This window comes from Phyllostomus discolor, chromosome 1, assembly GCF_004126475.2.
Source record: "Phyllostomus discolor isolate MPI-MPIP mPhyDis1 chromosome 1, mPhyDis1.pri.v3, whole genome shotgun sequence".
Taxonomy (NCBI): Eukaryota; Metazoa; Chordata; class Mammalia; order Chiroptera; family Phyllostomidae; genus Phyllostomus; species Phyllostomus discolor.
In genome coordinates this window covers 155,281,336-155,304,599 of record NC_040903.2, presented here as the reverse complement: position 1 = coordinate 155,304,599, position 23,264 = coordinate 155,281,336, and the positions used below count along the sequence as shown (strand labels likewise).

The window sequence follows — 23,264 nt, the reverse complement described above, 5'->3', positions numbered from 1 at the left end:
CTGGCCACTCTGAGATCATATCTCAAGAGCACACCTGTCACATAATCATGGATTACCATGCGCGACAATGCACTAGTTGGGAATGTGTGCTCTAGATATTGCTAAATTATTCTCAATGTATAACTCCTCCAGTAGTGAATGGTACCACTGGACTTTAAAAATTGTTCCAGTCTTACTGGTATAAAATTAAATCCTGTTGTTCTTAAATCTGTATTTTTCTAATTCTAAGGACAATCTTCTAATCTAGATTTCCTCGTTTATAATTTACTGGCTTCATACTATTGAGCAGGTAAGTATTAACTTAAAACTTTAACATAACGGATGTCAAACAGAGTTTGAATTATTAAGTATTATAGTAATAACCTTAAAAGTCATAGATACAGCCCTGGCTGATAAGGCTCGGTGGGTTGAGTGTCATCCCACAAACCCAAGTCACTGGTTCAATTCTCAGGCACAGCCCATGCCTGGATTGTAGACCAGGAACCCAGGTGGGGACATGCAAGAGGCAACCAATCCATGTCTCTCTCTTTCCCTCTCTTTCTCTCTCCCATCCCCTCCTCTCTCTAAAAATAAAAAAATAAGCATTTTTTAAGATTTTATTTATTTCTTTGTAGAGAAAGAGGAAGGAAAAAGAAAGAGAGGGAAAGAAACATCAATATGCAAGAGAAATATAGATTGGTTGCCTTCCGAACGCCCCCAACTAGGGACCTGGCATGCAACCCAGGCATGTGCCCCAACTAGGAATCAAACTGGCGACCTTTCAGTTCATAGGCCAGCCCTCAATCCACTGAGCCACACCAGCCAGGGCATAAACAAACATTTTTCTTTTAATTCTTTTAAATGAAAGTCATAGGTACAGGTTTACAATAAAAGGTTTACACTACACCCTACTTATCTAAAAGGTAAAAGACACTAGGTAAAATATAAGCTACAAATTCTTATGGCTAATTTGTATATTCTCCACACAGGACTTATCTGAACAAAAGATAGCAATTGTTTTAATGTATAATTTAGTTCTTTAAAATAATTTTATTTTATTTTATCACATGTGATTAAAGCTAACATTAATAAAACATTCTTTCCCCATGTTTCCAATCTACTGGGGAGAAAACAAGGTTAAGATTCAAAATAACTGGTTTCTAATCCTGTTTTAGGGCTAAATTTCTCCTAAGTTTAGGTTTTCCCCCAGTAAAATAAGTATCAATCCACCACACTGGGTTTTATGTTTTAAGAATTTTACTACATATTCTCTGTGAAGTATTCTGTTCATACAGATGGTTATAAAGGACATTTCCCAGACCTCAAAGAGCTATTTTGTTATGTTTTCCCAAATGTCTCATTAAAGTATGGGGTTAGTCAAAAAGTCCACTTAGTTTCTTCCATAAAATAAAAGACACAATTTTCATTTTCACCAGTAACTTTATTGATTAGGATATTCTGAGTTGTTGGCTATGCGTGATATAATGTTGACTGTTCTCAATCAATGTCTCAATTTGATTGCTATCAACTTCAACTGGTCTACCCAACCATGGAGCATCATCCAGCAAAGCATGAAATTTCACAAACTACTTTTTACTCGTTCAATCAGTCACAGCACCTTCTCCGAATACTGCACAAATCTCTTTTTTTGGTACTTGAGTTGCATTTTTACCTTTCTTGAAATAAAGCATAATATGCCGAAAATGTTGTGTAATTTCGTCCATCTTTTAATATTAAAATGGCTGAACAAAAATTTACAAATTTTCAGCCCTGGCTGGCGTAGCTCAGTGGATTGAGCGCGGGCTGCGAACCAAAGTGTCTCAGGTTCAATTCCCAGTCAGGGTACATGCCTGGGTTGCAGGCCATGACCCCCAGCAACGGCACATTGATGTTTCTCTATCTCCCTCCTTTCCCTCTCTAAAAATAAATAAATAAAAATCTTTAAAAAAAATTACAAATTTTGTTTTTAAATGCACACTGATATAACAACTGTCACAATACAATCTAACAAAAGTGTTTTGAATGATATTAAAGACAACTAAGTGCTACCAGAGCCATTGTATGGAAAAAACCAAAGGAATTTTTGGCCAGCCCAATAATTACAATAGGTAAGTAAGTCCTATGAGATGTAAACAAACAGAAATGATATTTGAAAAGCTCAAGAAAATCTGGTAAAACTTTTCACAGGGTGTAATTTCTAAATTAGAATAAGTAGGAATTAACTAGGAAAGTTGGGGAGGGAAAGCAGAGTGGAACCAGAAAGCAAGATAATACAGTAATTCAAGTGAGAACTGAATCCTAAACAAAGAATAAAATGAAATACTGTAGTGCGTTCAGAAGAAAACAACATTCCATTATTATCACTGACAAAAACTATCAAACAAATGATCACAGAAAAGGTAGAAAAAAGAAAGTTGATAAAACTGTACCCAATCAAGTTGCTAAACATGCAAAATCTAGAACCATACAATAAATTTAGAGACTGTTTTTCCTACGTATTTTCTTTTTGCATTGACTTTATTTTGAACTACCATCTTCCCTCAAAAGTGGTATCAAATCCTAAACAAACACACACAAAAAAAGACCAAATTTATTTTAAATATACATACTTTTTCAAAGCCCTCAAAGTAGAAGTGAATAGCACATAAACACTGTTCTAAGTAACTCCCAATTTAATTTACTGAGGCTATCCTAAAAGTTCAACCTGCAAACATTTCCTTACCTGGTAACAGATACATGAAACATAGACTTAGTTGGTTTCATATGAGTAACTCTGGCTTACAGAAAATAAGGCACAGAAACAATTCATAAAAAGCATATCCCCCCAAAATAAAATCCTTTCCACATGCAATAGTTCAAACAAAATTATACTCTTAAATGCTTTTGCTTTTTTACCATATTAGGAGATATTTTTTAAAGATATGTTATATACCATTGCAAGACAGACCCATAAAGACAGAACAGAAAAAAAATCTTTAGATTCAAAATCTGCAAAGCCCTGATTGGATAGTTCAGTTGGAACATCGTCCTATGCACCAAAGGTTGCGGGTTCAATTCCCAGTCAGAACACATACGGAGGTTGATGATTCAATCCCCAATTGGGGAGAGTAGGGGAGGCAACCTATCTCTCTCTTCCTCCCTCTCTCCCCACCTTTCTCACTCTCCAAAATCAATAAACATTTCCTCAGACTAGGATTTAAAAAAATAAAAAAGGAAGAGGCAGAGAGCTCTGGAAAGAATGTCTAAAGGAATTTAACATTAAAACTGATGAGTCTATTGATATAAATAAATGAATAAACAAATGGAGAAGACTTTAAAGACAATCTCTGGTGCAGAAGAATTCCAAATAATTTATGCAGCTACTTCAACAGGCAAGGAGTGGCTGGCTGACCTGACCAAGAAACTAAAGACTCAAGACCTCTAGCTATAAAATACTGTGAAGACTGTGAAGGGGGGAGAAACTCCCTGTCTCACATTAGAGTTCACTGGAAAGTGGGGCTAGCCCTGGCTGGTATGGCTCAGTAGTTTGAGTGTTGGCCTGTGAACCAAAGGTTACTGGTTCATTCCCAGTAAGGGCAAATGCCTGGGCTTCGGGCCAGGTCCCCAGCAGAAGCATGAAAGGCAACCACACACTGATGTTTCTCTCCCTCTCTTTATCCCTCCTTTCTTCTCTAAAAATAAATATCTTTTTTTTTAAAACCTCAATAAACTACTCCACGGAGCACACCTTAAATCAAAGATCCAAAAACTAAAACTTGAAACATGGCTTACAATCTTTTGCATACAGCACAAATGGAAAACTCAGTAGTTACTATAATAGCAATAAGTGTAATAGATCTCATTATTTAAAACAAAAGGATTAAGCCCTGGTTGGCGTAGCTCAGTGGATTGAGCGCGGGCTGCGAACCAAAGTGTCACAGGTTCGATTCCCAGCCAGAGCACATGCCTGGGTTGCAGGCCATAACCCCCAGCAACCGCACATTGATGTTTCTCTCTCTATCTCCCTCCCTTCCCTCTCTAAAAATAAATAAATAAAATATTTTTTTAAAAAAGGATTAAACAGTGTAATAAGGCCAATAATCCATTACAACAAAACATAATGAAAAAATTAAATTAAGTCCCAAGCAATACAAAAAATATATGAAATGTTTATAGCCACAAAATGAGAAAAAATATTCTTCTATTTACACACCTAAACATATCACTAAGTATATGAGAATAAGTAGGATGCTTCCTTTCTCCCCAAAAAGGCACAGAAACAAAACCAACCAAAACTTAAAAGATGAGAAATAGGGAAGAAAATATTATAAGAAACAAAAAATACCACTTTCTGATCATGATACTTTTTTTAAAATCAGTTTTGTAATCTTTGCATGTTCTTTTTTTTTTAAGATTTTATTTATTTACTTTTAGAGAGAGGGGAAGGGAAGGAGAAAGGGAGAGAAACATCAATGTGTGGTTGCCTCTCTCACATCCCCTGCTGGGGATATGGCCCACAACCCAGGCATGCACCCTAGACTGGGAATCAAACTGGTGACCCTTTGGTTAGCAGGCCCGCACTGAATTCACTGAGCACTGAATCCACTGAGCTACGCCAGCCAGGGTTGATCATGATAGATTTTTTTAATGCATAAGATATTATATATCTTTAGAACAGGATTTCTCTTAGGGTAAAAGACCTAGACATGTTTTTAAGTGGGGAAATCATGGAGAAAGAAAAATGCAAGCTGAGAGAGGCACTGAAAGAAACAAAATTAAGGATGGAGGGCAAGAAGATAAAACAGAAAAGGGAGAAAGGAGAAACAGGAAGGACTAGGAGAGGAAAGAGAGTGGAAGGAGCGGAGAAAGAGAACAAAACTTAAAACTAGCCTGTATTTTTTTTTTTTTAGAGATTATTACCTTCTTGAAGTCCAGGATGTATCACCTGCTTGTGCCGCAAGGCCTTCAAATCTTCTATTAATTCCTTTTCCAACTGGGAAATTCTTGCTCTGCAACCTACTCAGAAAACAATGATGAAGTGCACTAGCATGTACTACAGAAAAATGAATGTTGCATCTTTCACTTCTAGAGCCAAACCCCAAATACAGCTCTCTTTTTATATCATTATGTAGTACCTGGGTCATTTGTGGTTGATGCCTGAAGACTAGAGGGTTCTTCTGTTGTCCCATCAACTGCATGAATGTCTAGAGCTTCCTATATTTAAAACAAAAATGTAGCTCATATCACTTACAAAAGTTTAACCAGGAGCACTTTCTCTTTTTGGTGTTTTTTAATATTTTCTATATGTTCTACATCAATGTCACTTTAATAATCAGAAGGAAACAAAAAGCAAAAAAATCTGAATATATGCAACTAACTGATCCAAAACTGTATTTATGCCTATCTGCATAAAGATTTCTTAAAGCCTATGTAAAGACAGTTTACTAGCCCTGGCTGGCATAGCTCAGTGGATTGAGCGCGGGCTGGGAACCAAAGTGTCCCAGGTTCAATTCCCAGCCAGGGTACATTCCTGAGTTGCAGGCCATAACCCCCAGCAACCGTACATTGATGTTTCTCTCTCTCTCTCCCCCCCCCTCTCTCCCCCTCCCTTCCCTCCCTAAAAATAAATAAAATCTTTAAAAAAAGTAAATAAATAAAATGTTAAAAAAAAAGACAGTTTACTAAGCAATTAACTAGGAAGGCAGGAAAAGCCAAGTAGAAAGAATTCAACCTTGGTGTAGACAATTTAGACCTATAGACTAAGCTTCTATAAAAACCTAAACAAAAAATAATCTAGTTTAAGAGATGGAATAAAATAAAGAAACAATCATGTATAAGACAGTATAATTAATAAGACTATTAATATCTGGTTCTCCAATGGCACTCTGCTATTGCTGATAAAAATCAGGGGATGGGGTGTCCCAAAAAAGTTAATAAACTTTTCATATACAAGCGAGGGCCCCCCAAGACAGCAATTTACTTATAAAAAATTGTGTATTCATTCTTACATGTTTAAACTTCAGTCACCTTCAAAGTACTCTCTATTTGATGCAATACACCTAACAGACTTTTTCCCACTACTCAAAACAGTTTTTGAAAGCTTGGATTTTGGTCACTTTTAGTGCATTTGCTATTTTTGCTTAACCTCTTCCACATCGGCAAAACATTTCCCTTTAAGGTCTTTTCATCCAGGGAAGTCAAAAAAAAAAGTCGTTTAGGGTGAGATCAAGTGAACAGAGAGAGTGGGACATGGAGGTCATGCCATTTTTTTGGTCAAAAATTGCTGAACACTCAGCGTGGTGTAGGCAGGTGCAGTAGCAAATCACCCACCATGAAATGGTCAAATATGCTGAAAGAATGAATGCCAGCTGGTACACTGATACAGGTGGCTTCCTAGAACACTCACCTACTGGACGAAGTATATACTACAAGGAGCATCCTTCAGCAGATGATTCTGTTTCTTTGGGGGGTGGGGGGGAGTAATGAAAATTCCAATAAGATCTGAAGATTTAAAAAACTCCAGCTACACAGCACAAAAATCATGAACTGAGATCAAAGCAAACAAATTTTTAAGTTCATTCAAACAAAGTATCTTAAGAGATGCTTACTAACTAAACCAAACATTTTGGAGACACTCAGCTTCCCACACACATGCCTTTACATAATGGATGTACTCACAAAAACTAGATTCTGAGTTGAATTATACAATTCAAAAATAATTATTTGGCCCTAGAAAGAATGCTGAAATGACAACCTTACCTTCGATTCAAAGGAAACAAAGAGAACACCATCCACATCTTCCAAATCAGGCTTCACATCTGGAAAAGTACTCCCAGAGCCCATTGGAATACTCTTTGTAGAAGTTAAAGATTTTCCTGTGTTTTTAGGTGGTCGCCCTGCCTTAGAGAGTTTCAATTTTCGTGGCCTTCCTCTTTTTCCAGTGACATTTTGAGGAGCATTATGATTAGCATTCACAGTCCTGGGAGCTGTTGAAATCTTAAGCATAGTTGTTTTCTTTCTGCCTAAGTCCTCTTTTCCTAAAAGTGAATCCCCAGCTGAACTATTTGAATTGTCAGGTATTCTTCCTGTATTCATGCTGTCAGAAATATCAGGATATTTCCACTGAGGCTCTTTAAGTGAGGAATATTGCTGTACCACTCCAAGATCTGGTGAATGTTTTCCAAGACCATTTTCTGATTCCTTGCCTAAGCAGAAGCCAATCTCATTGGAATTTTCTATGTACGTAGGCAAATAGTCTAATTCTGTCAACAAAGATTTATCCTTCCGAGATACAGCAAGCATGTTATCAGGGAGCTCAGAAATCTTCACTGTGCTTTTGGTGACAGCACAGGGCTCTAGATAGACTACTGGCATCTTTCCAGCATCTAATTTGAACATTTTAGCTTTAGCAACACCTGATGGGCTATTTGGTAGCCATTTAGAAGATGGATGGTCAGCTTCTAGGTTATCAACTTTATTGTGCCTCTTCAACTGTTTCTCTAGTATAGGATCATCATCACTGTTTGAGTATACATCTGTTTCCTCATCTGTCTCTTCCTGTTTCACAGTGACTCCTTCTGGAAAGTCACCAAGTTCATAGTCGTAATCATCTAGAGGCTCCTCTTTAATGACAACACTGAAGTTTCCATTTGGATCTAATGGTGATGCTGCATGGGAACCATCTTCAAAATTGTTGGCAACAAGTCTAGAGTGACAAGGAAGAGAGATTTAGTTAAAGAGACCTTACCATAAATGAGACTCAGGAGGGGGGAAAAAAGGTTTTTCGAAACCAAGTAACACATCAGATTTCATGAGCCATTCCTCAAGAAACACTGTGTATAACAAGGATCTCAAAATCAGTTTATCAACATCATGCCATATTTTCTGTCAATTTCAAATATATATATATACATAAAATAAAGAGTAAGTTTTAACAGTGACCCTCCTATCACTAAATCAAAAAGATATAACACTTATTTTCCTAATAGTACTTTTCAGATAAACTCAATTTTATTTTTCTTTTATTTTATTTATTTTCAGAAAGGGGGACCAGAGGGAGAAAGAGTGGAGAGAAACATCAATCTGTGAAGAAACATGGCTCTGTTGCCTCTTGCACATCCCCAACTGGGGACCTGGCCTGCAACCCAGGCATGTGCCCTGACCAAGAATCAATTTGGCCATCTTTCCATTCACAGACTAGTGTTTAATCCACTGGTCCACACCAGCCAGAGCAAATAAACTCAATTGTAAAAGTCAACTGGAAACAATAAAAAGAAAGGGAAAACCGTCAACTGACACTGAAGCAAAATCAAACTCAAGATATCTACACAGTGATTAACAATTACCAATAAAAGCAAACAAATGTCAAACATAATTAAGAATTGCCATAAACATCAGGAAGGGCCTTTTCAACTGCCTGCTCAACTTTCCCTTTTTAAAATTAAGAAAAAATTATAACATAAAACCTGGCTGGCGTAGCTCAGTGGATTGAGCGCAGGCTGCGAACCAAAGCATTGCAGGTTCGATTCCCAGTCAGGGCACATGCCTGGGTTGCAGGCCATGATCCCCAGCAACCGCACATTGATGTTTCTCTCTATCTCCCTCCCCTCCATCTCTAAAAACAAATAAAAATAAAATCTTTAAAAATATATAAAAAAAGAAAAAATTATAACAAATATAATACTTTCACCACTTAAAAAAGTACAACACAGTAGTTTTTTAGTATATTCACAATGTTGCTGTGAAATTGGTTTTTCAACTTCAAAACTGAAAAATTCACTTTCAGTATAAAGCAGAGGTGTCAAACTCATTTTCACAGGGGCCTTATCAGCCTCACAGTTGCCTTCAAAGGGCCGAATGTAATTTCAGGACTGTATAAATGTAACTATTCCTTAACAGTTAAACGAGAGCTCAGCACTGCTATCTGGTAGAAAACAAGGTGCTGGGCCAGATAAAACAAGATGGGGGTCAGGATTCGGCCCATGGGCCTTGTATTTGCCACCTGTGGTATAAAGAATCTAATATTAATTCCTCCAAAATAAAAACGGTAGCATACACAGTTGAAGACAAGTACGTATAACACAGGTAGATTCAGTGTTTGTAATTCTTCAAAAAACAATCATTTTTTAGTTTCCCTCTCCTCCAAATTAATCATTAAAAGCATATCAGCTGTCCCAATGTATCTTAAGGATGTGTAAGTCACTTGTTCTTGTACAACTTACTTAAGATCTTGACCTGACTCGAAAATCCTTCATTGGAGGACTTTCACTTCCAGTTAAAATGCCGAAGATCACACCTTGGCTGGGTGGCTCAGCTGGTTGCAGCATTGTCCCATACACCAAAAAGGTTGCAAGTTCAATCCCCAGTCATGGAGCATATCTAGGTTAAGTAAGGTTCGATCCCCAGTGTGGGTGTGTACTAGGAGGCAACCCATCAATGTTTCTCACACTGATCTTTCTCTTGTATCTCTAAATATCAATAGAAACATATCAGGTGAAGATTTTAAAAAATGATGAAGATCACAAAAGCCCTAACTTCTGCTGTAACAATGAGAAAACACTACATTAAAAAAAAATTCTTTAAAGCCATTGAACACCTGGACACAAATAAGACTAAATGAACTGAATTCCAAGAGGAACCAGCCTTCTCTAGGTGACAGATTGCTCCTGCTTTCAACCCTGAGTACCATGTACATTGCCTGAAACATAAGTGAACAGAGAAAAGAGCAGCTATAAGCAAAGGATCTTTGCTAAAACACAGAGAAGCCAGTCAAACTTTTAATGTCTGAATATGAGCAGACTAGAAAATCTGGAAGACCCCAACAGAAAAACTTGTGCTCACTTCCACCAATCCAGGGGACTTCTGCAGAATAAGCAAGAGTGATACAGCAAGACTGCACTAAATAGAGAACTTGTACTCTCCCAACACTTAGATCCCAAGTCCAATCCCACCCTTAAAATCAGAAATGTGAAGTGAGCTGAAATTTACTAAAGTAAATTACCTAAACTGAGAAACAGAAGGGGGCGGGGGGGAATATGTCAGAGAACCGTAGGACAACAAATGATCTAACATATTAGTAACTACACTTCCAAAAAGGCAGAAGGGAGACTTGAAGAGAAAATGAACGAAAATATTCCAAAAGTAAAACTTTAACCCACAGATTCAAGTAGTTGAATCTCCAAGTTGAAACACCAAGGAGGACAAATACAAAGAAAGGCATACCTAGGCACACAAGGTCAGGCTGCTGAAAATTAAGGAACCAGAGAAAGAAAACCTTATGAGCAGCAGAGGAAAAAGACATATTACACTGCAGGAACAACAATGAAACAACACCCCTGGCCAGGTAGCTCACTTGGTTCAAGCATCAACCCCATACACCAAGGTTGCAGTTTTGGTCCTTGGTCAGGACAAATACAAGGAACAACCAATGAATGCACAAATAAATGAAACAACAAACATATTTCTCTGGCTCCCTTCCTACCCCCCACCCTCTAAAAATCAATATATAAAAAAGTTTTAAAAAATGAGAACAGACTGACTACTCATTCCGATGAGACCAAAAGATAGTGGAATGACAACCATCATAAAGTACTGAAAAAGCCAACTTAGCCCTGGCTGGTGTGGCTCAGTGAACTGAGTGCAGCCTGTGAACTGAAAGATCACCAGTCCCATTTCGATCAGGGCACATGCCTGGGTTGCAGGACAGGTCCCCCATTAGGGGTATGTAAAGGGGCAACAACTGATGTTTCTCTCATTAATCCCTGTTTCTCTCCCTCTCTCCCTCCCATCCCCTTTCTAAAAAATAAATAAATAAAATTGTTTTTTAAATGACGCTATAAATGAGTCAACTTAATGTTCCAAATATAGCAAACAAGCCTTCAAAGCTGAAGACATTTTCAGACAACTGAGAGAGCTCAGACTGTACAAGAAAAACTACCTAAGATCAGAAACAAAACAAGTTGCCCTGGCTGGCGTAGCTCAGTGGATTGAGCGCAGGCTGTGAACCAAAGTGTCATAGGTTCGATTCCCAGTCAAGGTACATGCCTGGGTTGCAGGCCATGGCCCCCAGCAACTGCACATTGATGTTTCTTTCTCTCTCTCTCTGTCTCTCCCCCTCCCTTCCCTCTCTGAAAATACATAAATAAAATTCTTTTAAAAAATGGAAAAAAAGAAACAAAACAAGGATGTTAGCTCTCATCATTTACTTTTATTTTTCAAAGTATATTTTATTATGCTATTACAGTTGTCCCATTTTTTTTCTCCCCTTTATTCCCCTCTACCCTGCACCTACCCACCAGCATTCCCCCACCCCTTAGTTCATGTCCATGGGTTGTACATATAAGTTCTTTGGCTTCTCCATTTCCTGTACTATTCTTAACTCCTCCCTGTCTATTTTGTACCTACCACTTTTGCTTCTTATTCTGTACCTTTTCTTCCATTCTCCCCCACCCTGACTCCCCACTGATAACCCTCCATGTGATCTCTGTTTCTGTGATTCTGTTCCTGTTCTAGGTGTTTGTTTAATTTGGTTTTGTTTTTGTGTTAGGTTCAGTTGTTGATAGTTGTCACTTTGTTGTCATTTTACTCTTCGTATTTTTTATCTTTTCTTAGCTAAATCCCTTTAACATTTCATATAGTAAGGGCTTGGTGATGATAAACTCCTTTAACTTGACCTTATCTGAGAATGACTTTATCTGCCCTTCCATTCTAAATGATAGCTTTGCTGGTAGAGTAATCTTGGATATAGGTCCTTGCCTTTCATGACTTGGAATACTTCTTTCCAGCCCATTCTGGCCTGTAAGGTTTCTTTTGAGAAATCATCTGATAGTTTTATGGGCACTCCTTTGTACATAACTGTCTCCTTTTCTCTTGATGCTTTTAAGATTCTCTTATCTTTAATCTCGGGTAATGTAATTATGCTGTGTCTTGGTGTGTGCTTCCTTGGGTCCATCTTGTTCAGTACTCTCCGTGTTTCCTGGAAGTTTATTTCCTTCACCAGTTTAGGGAAATTTCCTTTCACTATTTTTTCAAATTAAGTTTTTAATTTCTTGCTTTTTCTTCTCTTTCCAGCACCCCTACAATTTGAATGTTGGTACATCTGAAGTTATCCCAGAGGCTCCTTAGCCTATCCTATCCCTTTTCTTTTTTTTTTTTTATTGTTTTCTTCTTGCTGTTCTGATTGCTTTTTTTCTTCCTTATGTTTCAAATCACTGATTTGATTCTCAGCTTCATCCACTCCACTACTGGTTCCCTGGAAATTTTTCTTTATCTCACGTAGTGTAACCTTCATTTCTGCCTGAGTCTTTTTTTATGCCATTGAAGTACCCAATGAGTTCCTTGAGCACCCTTATAACCAGTTTTGAACTCTACATCTGATGGAGTGTTTATCTCCATTTTGTTTAGTTCATTTTCTGGAGTTTTGTTCTGTTCTTTCACGTAGGCCATATTCCTTTGTCTTATTTTGGCAGCTTCCCTTGTGTGCTTATATGTACTTAATAGGTAGAGCTGCTCTGACTCAGTATCATGGCCTTTTGTAGAAAAGCACAGGGGTAAACTGGGTAGGGGGGAGCCTTAGGTAATTGCCAAGGTGGGGCAACCCCTGTGAACCAGGTTGATGGAGTCTCCTGTATGGTGTCACCTTTCTGTGGCTCTGTGAGGGGGAGGGCTCAGAAAGGGGACAGTGGTGCTGCGTGGCTCTGGAGCTTTGTCTGGGAGGAAGCTGTCCTCTGGCATTCGCCCTGATGCCAAACACTTCAGTTTCTCCATATATGCCACTGGTGCCCTTACAGTTGCTGCCCCAGTGATGGATCCCAGGAAGTAAGTCAGCCTAAGTCCTAATATTGATGAATGCCCTTTAAGATAAGACACCTGAGTAGTTTTTTCCACTGCTTCAACCCCCACTGATTTTACAACCAGAAGTTGTGGGGACTCAGCTCCTTGGCACTGGAATCCTGGGCTGAGTGGTCTGGTGTGGGGCTGGGATCCCTTGCTCCAAAGATATCCCTCCCGATTTTTATCCATCACACATGGGTGTGGGACCACCTGCACTCCCTGTCTCTGCACATCTCCACGTCTCCACCCACTCCTATAGGTCTAGATGAATGTGACTTCTTTAATTCTTTGGTTGTTGGACTTTGACACAGTTCTATTTTCTGATGATTCTGAGTGATAGTGTTTTGCAGTTTAGTTGTAATTTTTGCTGTGGTGTATGAAGAAGCAAGCCATGTTTATTTATCCCTCCATCTTGACCAGCATCAATCAATTTTCAATTCCCAAGAATGCCAAGACAATCCACTGGATAAGAATGGGCTTATCACCACTCAAAACTGTTTCCATACCAAAATGTGCACACAAGTGTTCATGGAAACATTATTTGTAATAGAAAAGAAGTGGAAACAACTTTAATGTCTATCAACTGATGAAGGGACAAATAAAATGTGGTATTATCCACACAATAGAATACTGTTCAGCAATGAAAGGAATAGGGTACTGATACATGCTACAACATGGATGAACCTTCAAAACATTATGCTAAAAAACCAAGCACAAAAAAATTCATATATAATCCCACTTATAAAAATGTCCAAAATAGGCAAATCTACAGAAACAAAAAGGAGATTGGTGGTCGTGTTACGATTGAAGTGAGACTGACGAGTGGCTGAAAGAAAATGGGTAGAGACTAATGGCACAGATCTGGGGAGGAGGGGTGATGGAAATGTCCTAAAAATAACTATGGTCATAGATGTACAATTTTGCATACCAAGAATCACTGAGATATATACTTTTTTAAAAGATCTTGTTTATTTATTTATTTATTTATTTTTCAGGAAACAAGGAAAGGAGGGAGAAAGAGAGAGAGGGAAAAAAAAACACTGATATAATTCAATCAGTTACCTGTCATATGCCCCAAACCAGAGACCCAAATCACAACCCAGGCATGTGCCCTAAGAAGGAATCAAACCAGCGACCTCTCAGTTCACAGCCCGGCACTCAATCCACTGAGTCATACCAGCCGGGGATTGACATCTACACGTTAAAGGATTAACTTTATGGCAATGAATTACATCTCAATTTTTTTAAACTTAAAACAAAAATACTAAAGGGAGTTTTTCATACTGATAGGAAATGAACCTATCTGAAAATGAATTCAGGAACAAATGAAAAGACCCAGGAAACAAATAAATACACAAGTAAATATAAAAAACTGCTTTTCCTACACTTCTTTAAATGACTATTGACTGTTGAAAACAAAATAATGTTTGGGGGGTTTATAACAAAGATATAAACTATAAGGACATTAGCTGTTCATAAACTGTTATGTTAATTTAATTATACCTGAGAAATTAAGAATGCATATTATATTCTCTATGACTACTACTATGGATTGAATTGTGTCCCTCCCAAATTCATACACTGAAGCCCTATCATACCTCCAATGTGCCTATACATAAGAGTCTTGATGAGGTAGTTAATCAAGATTAAATGAGATAAAAGAGGTGGGGAAATCTTTCCCCTTCTGTGGTAGCTGTCTGCATGATAGGATGAGATCTCTCAACAGAAAATGCTGCCAAAAGCGTATTCTTGGACTTTCCAGCCTCCTGAACTTTGAGAAAGTAGAATTTTTGTTGTTTAAGCCATAGTACTTTGTTATGTCAACCTGAGCAGACTACTACTACAACCACAAGAAAAAAAAATTGAGGTTGGCTAAAAAGCTAACAGGCAATGAAAACAGAATTTTAAAAACTCAACCCAAATGAAAACAGAGGATAATCGAAGAACAGATGAGAAAAACAGAAAATATCAAAATGTTTAAAACCCAGTTATATCAGTAATAATATTAAATAAACAGAAGAGTCCAATTAAAAGTTGAGATTTGAACAGTGGACAAAGAAAAAAAACCCAACTCTAAGTTGCTTAAAAGAAAACACAATTTGGCCCTGGCTCCTATGGCTCAGTGGATTGAGCACCAGCCTGCAAACCAGAGTTGTTGGTTCGGTTCCCGATCAGGGCACATGCTTGGGTTGCAGGCCAGGGTCCCAGTTGGGGGCATGTGAGAGGCAACCACACACTGATGTTTCTCTTACTCTCCCCTTTCTTTCTCCCTCCCTTCTCCTCTGTCTAAAAATAAATAAAATCTTTAAAAGAAAACACCATTTAATTCTAGAACGCAGATAGATTGAAAGTAAAAGGAAGGATAAAACCATGCAAAGTATCTATCTGAAGAAAGCCACCATGGCTCAATAATACCAGACAAAGAAGACTTGAAAACAAGCGTACCATCAGAGATAAGAAGGAGCATTACTAAAATTTCATGGGCTCAATATACCGAGAAGTATACCTTATCGTATAGCTTCAAAATACTTGAAGCAAAAATTTACAATACTAAAAAGAGAAACAGACAAATTCACAACTATAGTGGGAGATTATAACACACATTTCTCAGTACCCGACAGGACATACAGACCAAAAGAAGGAAAAAACTCAGTAAGGATATAGACGACTGAACAAAAATACTACCAATCAAACTTCCCTGTAAGACTTCATAGAGCATGAGACACTACATCCAACAACTGTACAATACATACATCATTTTTAAGTGCACCTGAAGTATTCACTAAAGCAGATCATATGCTAGCCTATAATGTCATGATAAAGTTCTGCGTTTTAAGTCACATGTCCTTTGACAACAACAGAATCAAGCTACAAATCAGTAACAAATATCCACACACTAAAATTTATACAATGCACCTAAAGCAGTGCTCAGAGGAAATTTTATAGCTTTAAATAAAAGGTCTAAAATCAGTAACTCAGGTGTTGATAAATTTTTTGTAAAATGCTAGATTATAAAAATTTTGGGCTTTGAGGTTCATTCAGTCTCTAATGCACCTACTCAACTCAGTCACTGTGCAATAAAAAGAAACCAAAGTGAACATAGCGGTGTCCAGTAAATGGACACTGAAATTTGAATTTTACATAATTTTCACACACGATAAAATATTATTCTTTAGTTTTTCCCAACTATTTAAAAATATAAAAACCATTCTTAGTGTGCAGGCCACACAAATACACTAGGCAAGTTATGGTTCACAGGTCTTAAGTCTACCCACCCCTGGTCTAAAATAGGTAAATTAAGGCAAAAGCAAAAAAATATATAGATTGGGGGGAGGGAGGGCAAAATCAATGAAATAGAAAACAACAGAAAAATTGAATCTGTGATTTGAAACCTCCCAACAAAGAAAACTCCATGGTTTCCCTGATGAAGTCTAGCAAACATATAATGAAAAAATACCAATCTTACACACACTCAGAAATACATAAGAATGCAACAATTTACAACTTGTTCTGTGAATAAAGCATAACCCTGAGACCAACATCTCAGAAATAAAATCACCAACAAATATCCTTCACAAATTTAGGTGCAAAAAGTACTTGATAAAGTTTTAGCAAATTTAATCCAACAATATTCTTAAAAATGTTATAAACCTCGTGACCAGGTTTACTTAGGAATGCAAGGCTGGTATAGCAGTTCTAGCCCTTACCCCCACACCCTGCAAAAATCAATGTAACTGTATTTAACAAAGGAAGTAAAACATATCACACCTCAATACATACAGGAAAATCAGGTGATAAAATTCAACATTCATTCTTAAAAATACTCAGAAATTTAGGACAAGAAGATAAGTTTCTCCGTGTGATACAAGGAATTACAAAAAAAATTAGAAGTATTGGATAATTTTCTGTAAGATCAGGAGACATAAATGACCACTCTCAAAATTTAGCTTTAACTTATTAAAATAAGTGCAACCAGCACAATAAAGGAAGAAAGAGAGAATAGGCATAAAGGCTGGAAAGAAAGAAAACTAACTTTTGTTCGCAGACAACATAATTGTATATGTAGAAAATCCAAAGGAAATAAATCTAATACATGAATTTAGCCAGATCATCAGATATAAGATCAATACACAGCCCTGGCTGGCGTAGCTCAGTGGATTGAGCGCGGGCTGGGAACCAAAGTGTCCCAGGTTCGATTCCCAGCCAGGGTATATTCCTGGGTTGCAGGCCATAACCCCCAGCAACTGCACATTGATGTGTCTGTCTGTCTCTCTCTCTCTCTCTCTCTCCCCCCCTTCCTTCCCTCCCTAAAAATAAATAAAATCTTTAAAAAAAAAGATCAATACACAAAAATCAATTGTATTTCTATATACTGTCGGAAGTTGGGGGCTTATACTACCAGATTCCAAGATTTATACCTACTATCATCAAGGCCATATGGTTCTGGCAAAAGAATACAGAAATGGAACAAAATTTAATCCAATATATATAGTCACCTGATTTTTCAACATGCCAGGGCATTTTCATGAGGAAACTAAAGTCTTTCCAATAAATGGTACTAGAGCACCTAGACATCTGCATGGAAAAAGCGGAGCCTTCACATCCTCCTCTCACACCATACACAAAAACTAAGCCAAATGGATTACAGGCTTCAATGTGAAAGACAAAACAACTTCTCCCTTTCAAATATCTCACTTAATTTGTGAAAACAGCTATTTCTTTATCTGTTCTTTAAATTAAGTTTATAAGTTACATAAGCAATTCAATGATTTCTAATTTGTAGTTTTACAATCATCACATTCCAGTTTTGCTTTGTTTCATTATTTTTTAATCCTCACCCAATATATTTATTGATATTAGAAAGGGGGGAAGGGAGGGCAGGAGGAGGAGAGGGGGGAGGGGGAAGAGGAGAGAGGAGGAAGAAGAGAAAGGGAAGGGGAGAGCTGAGAGAAAAAGGAAAGCGGAAATATGGCCTGGTTGCCTTGCATACATGCCCCAAGGCTTTAGCCTGCAACCTAGGTTATATGCCCTGACCAGCAACCTTTTTGGAGTACTCCAAACCAACTCAGCCACCAGGCCAGGGCCCTTTCTCTGCTTTTAAAGGCTAATCAAAACAAGCTCCTTCTTTCCTCTTTCCCTATCATCTCAGTTTTCATGTACATTCATACATAAATGCCATTCTACCTCAACTAACTTAGAATCGACACTTAAGAATACTTGTCATAGTATCTTCACATTTCAATACATTTAACTCCCAAAATGTAGGGGAAAACCTGTTACCTTCTTTTCATTTAACCACACATCCTGAATTTTGTTTGCAGTAACTGAGAATCTCATGAAGGTGATCTTGGCTACTAATGCAATAACTGCTTTCACATCTTCCTGAGGAATGAAACTGGCTAAGTTAGAAACATTCTCAAAAAGGATCTCTCCTTATCTTCCAACAAAAACTTTATGCAGAATGCATGAAATTTGGTCGCCGGGAGGATTTTGCAGTTCTAAGAAGTCTTTATCCAAATAAACTGGATGAAAGATTAAGCAAGAACATGGGCAAAACAGTAATTTGTACTCATCAATTAATTTAAAGCAGATGATTGTGTTTTTTTGTTGGCTGTACAAAATCCATGTAACAAATATGACATATACAGGCCATTCTGAAACACAATTTAAAAGCTTCGAGTGCTATGGATATAGTCGTTCAATCAATATTTACAGTCAGTCCTCTACATTTAAGGGTTCTGCATCCAAGGATTCAACTAACAAGATGGAAAATATTAGGGGGAAAAGTTATTGCTGATGTGTACTAGACAATCAGGCCTAGTGATGTTTATGTCTGCAATAAACATGTGCAGACTTTTTTCATGTTATTCCCTAAACAATATTGTATATATAACTAATTACATAGTATCTACACGGTATTCGGTACTAAAAGTAATCTCTAGAGATAATTTAAAGTATACAGGGAAATTAGCATAGGTATGTGCAAATACTACACCATTTTTAACAACGGACTCGAGCATCTGATTTTTGTACTGGGGTGAGGGGAGGGTCCTGGACCAATCCCCTTCAGATACTGGGGGATAACTACACTGAGTGCCTACAATGTACCAAATTTTGACAGGCCCAGAGATTACCAAAAAAGCATCGTCCCTACACTTAAGGAATTTAAAGACGAGTGCAGGAAACAAACAAATAGACAACAGCATGTTATTTAACAACTGCTATGGTACAGGTACTAAGGGTCATTAGAAGAACCTATAATAACATAATACGTTCCATGAAACTAGTGCTTATTAAATTAACTGAAAAAAGAAATCCACTGGGAAAAGAGAATGTGGAGTGCAAAAATATAGAGTGAGAGACGAACTCTTGGAAACTTAAACCCAAAAGCTGCAATACAAATTTTAGTAATTTAGAAGCTAAATCAATGAAATCTCAACATAAAATAAAGCAAAAAGATAACAGAAAATTACTGATTTATAAGATATCAATCCAGGAGATGGAACGTCCAACTATAAGGAGTTTCAAAAAAAAAAAAGGAAAAAAATGAAAGAATCAGACAAATACTAGAATTGTTCCTAGAACCAAAGAACATGAATTTCTTGATTGAAGAAAAATAGCACAATTAAGAGCCACGCCAAGGCCCCTCACTGTAAAATTTCGTAGTATGAGGAATAAACAAAAAAAATTTTTTTTTAACTGAGAAAGCTACTTAGAAAATCAGCGGTAGAAGTGGGCTCAGGAAGTTATAAAGAAAAAAGAAAGGGGCCTTGCAGCTTAGAAGAAAGGTAAAGGTAACCTGTGGGGGGGGGGGGGGGGAGCATAAGCCTGCTCCCAGGAGGGAGAGTGCCAACAAAAGATCTTAAGAGCCTTCGAATAACCAAGAATCAAATTCTCAACAGGAAACTGGAACTCACAACATATTTTCAGCAAAGAACTAACCAAATGATTTATAAAGTACGAGAGCATAATAAAGCTATTTTTCAACACTTAAGGAGAAAATTAGGAGTTGAGAGGGGAGAAGCAAGGGATTATTATTTTCATCACGTTATTTTATTTAAACATGCTAAAATTCTAGTTCTCATATATCTTTTCTGCAGAAATTGCTGAAAGATGTACTTGACCAAAAGGAAAAAGAGACAGGCACACAAAGATTAAGAAAAGGGGAGGACCTACATTCAAGTTTACTGTAGAGTTAGAACCATAGCAAAGTGAAGTCTCAAGAAGGCAGTTTGGTAAGGTCTTAAGAGAACAACCAGTTCAAACTGGCAAAAGAGAATAAAGAGCAACTGAAGATATTACAGCAGACAAAAAAAATTTACTTTCTTAGGGTGTGTCCCAAGTTCTGATGGGTCCTTCCACTCAGGCAGACAAGTGCTTCCAGGTCACTGCTGGCTGCTGCCTTCTGGTGTGTCTAAAAGCCATGTCCACCACATTTCCCTCACTCTTCCTCTGTGTTACTGAGACTCTGTCGTTTAAGCTGGATCAACCTTTTGTGGAAGAGGCAAAGCTGCAGCAGCAGGAACAGCAGCATCAGGCCTAGCTCCAGAGCATGGCAGAGAAAGACATACTTACTGCAAGTCAGCCTCAGAGCACTATGATGACAAAGGAGGATGATAAAGATCACAATAGGGAAGCAAAGAGAGGACTCAAAGGATGAAGATATGCAGAACATGAACAAGATGAATGACTACAATTAGTCTCCTGGTGGTGAAGAGGTCAATGAGGTGGACATGGAAGGCAAAAAATATGATCATGATCAGTGGATGATCTAGCAGGGTGCCTCAGATTCGGGCCAACCCAAGTTACTCTGTAACCCCTGCAGAACCAGCTGATCACCCCAGTGCCTGAAAGCTCACCCTCAGTCACTTCCTCACCTACTGCCGGGACCTGGTCTCCTTGGGGACACTCCCAGGCCATCAGCCTGCCCATGAATCCCCAGGGACTGAGCCCACCCTGCCTTTCTGGCCAGTATCTCACCCCTTGGTTACCAAGTATAGTCTCTTTCTAACTCTACTTAATAAAAACAGAGGACTTTTTCTAAAAAAATAATAAGAATTTTTACTTTCTTAGATGAGTGTATGGGTATATGTGAGTTAATGAAATGAAGGAGTCCAAGTTCAACAGAAGAATTTGAAAAGAATTAGCACCAGGTATATAGGAAACCAAATATATATTAACTATATATATATTATTAGACAATAATTAACTACTGAAAAACAGTTACACAAGAAAATGTATTTATGGTATACTATATACTACTTGGCACAGCAGTATAGAACATTTATACACCATAACATTAAAAAATTTATTTTTGTTAAACTATACTGACAAGAGAAAACAGCAGCTAAAAACTTGGATAATATGTAAAACTGGTAATTAGCTCACATTAAGCATATGATTTATACAGAGGCAAGTATCACAAGAAACAATTAAAAGTGGAAAAACAAATTTCCTCTAGGAAGAAAATTAGGGATGAAGAGGAGTGTGAAGCAAAGGAGTACTATTTTTCATCCTGTGTTTTTAAGTTTTTCAAATTATGTACACATACTTAATGTGTAATAAAGAATTTGCCTGGTGTTTCTCCAGAGCTCCTGGCAGAGCTCCTGAAACCCTTGGAAACTGCTGAGTGATAGAAGTGTCTTTGTCATTCAGGAGCCCGCTGGATTACACCTAAAATACATTAATGAGGTGATTCAAAGTAAATCCAGAGAGAGCTTGATGATGGGGCTGGTAACAAGAACACCAAATCTGTGATTAGGGGATTTGCACTAAAAAACAGCATGACCTCCTGGGAGGGGAGGGAGGCTGGAGACTGAGTTTAATCACCTAGCCAATGATTTAATCAGTCAAACATACTTAACAGGACTCCAACTAAACTCTGGACACCAAAACTCAATGGAACTTCCTGGTTGGTGAATACATTAATATGACAGGAGAACAACATGCCATATATGTCTCCTGGGGAGCAGGCATGGAAGCTTTACATTTGAGACCTTCCTGACCTTGCCCTCTATATGTCTCTTCATCTGGTTGGTTCTAATCCATATTCTTTATAATAAAACTGTTCTAAATACAGTGTTGTCCCTGAGTTCTGTAAATCCTTCTAGTGAATTAGTGAACCTGAGGTAGTTCATGAGACATCCTATATTTGTACCCATTTATTTGGTCAAAAGTCCAGGTAGCTTGGGGACTCAACTTGTGGCTGGCTTCTGAAGAAGTAGACTTCTCGGAAACCTTGCCTTTAAATCTGTGGAGTCTGACTCTAACTCTGGGGTGTTAGTGTCAGAACTGAGACAGAGTAGTATCAGATGGGGTTGAAACAGAATAGTATTATTTTTACTTACACTTTTTTTAAAATTTAAGGCAACAGGAAGACCTGGAAGAATTAAACAGTAATAATAGTATCCAATTTCCATTTAAAAAATTAAAAGCTTACCCTGAACAGGGTGGCTCAATTAGTTGGAACATCATCCTGTATACCAAACTAAGGTTGCTGGTTCAATTCTTTGTCAGGGCACATACCTAGGTTTCAGGCTGGATCCCAGGTCAGGACACATGGAGGAGGGGGGGTGAGGGGCAACCGATCCACATTTCCCTGTCATAGATGTGCACGCTCTCTCTCTCTCACCCCCCAACCCTTCCTCTCTGTCTAAAGTCATTAAAAAACCGTATCCTCAGGTGAGGCTTAAAAATAATAATAAATTAAAAGCTTTACAAAGGACTTCCGGCCAAGATGGAGGCATAGGTAGACACACTGTGCCTCCTTGTGCAACCAAAATAAGGTAACAATTTAAAAACAATACAACCAACCAGATCTGACAGAAAATTGAACTGTATGGAAGTCGGACAATGAAGAAATTAAAATATACACATTCATCCAGACCAGTGGGAAGGGCGGAGTTGGGCAGCCAGGCGGAGAGAGGGGTAACAGCACAAAAAGCAGTGGTACCAGGCACATAAGGCAACCTGGGCACATAAGGCATCCCAGGTGCAAGACTGCAGCGGGTGGACCCTGGGCACACGGGAGGCTGGCAGACACAGCGAGGCGGCAACTGTGAAGCAAGGCACTACACGCAAGGTGCCTGGCTGTCCCAGTGATCCCACATTGGCACACAGATAAACCAGGCGAAAGTGGGTAGTGAGACAGACCAAGCAACCCAGGGCCCCAGCACCAGGAAATAGAACCCCAGAACACTGATTGAAAACACCTGTAGGGGTTGAAACTCAGGGAGAGACTCCCGGCCTCACAGGAGAGTGCACTGGAGAGACCCACTGGATCCTAGAACATGCACAAGCCCACCTATACAGGAATCAGCACCAGAAAGGCCCAGTTTGCTTGTCGGAAGCAGCAGAAGGGACTGAAATCCGATGGAGAGAGGAGTAAGTGCCAATGTTCCCTCTCAGACCCCACCCCCACATACAGGATCACAACCCAGGGACTGGGTTGCCCTGGTGAACACCTAAGGCTCCAG

The 23,264-nt window shown here is 38.3% G+C and overlaps 1 protein-coding gene and 1 pseudogene across 1 annotated transcript in view; one reads left to right on the top strand and one right to left on the bottom strand.

The window, feature by feature from the left end:
• The window catches only part of MGA (MAX dimerization protein MGA), a 99,684-nt gene that overhangs the window by 62,469 nt on the left and 13,951 nt on the right, over positions 1–23,264 (bottom strand). Inside the window, 3 exon segments of the mRNA XM_028506376.2 lie at positions 4,879–4,974; positions 5,094–5,172; positions 6,718–7,663. Of these exon segments, the coding sequence (XP_028362177.1) occupies positions 4,879–4,974; positions 5,094–5,172; positions 6,718–7,663 (1,121 nt within the window).
• On the top strand, positions 19,597–21,009 carry LOC118501957 (annotated as a pseudogene).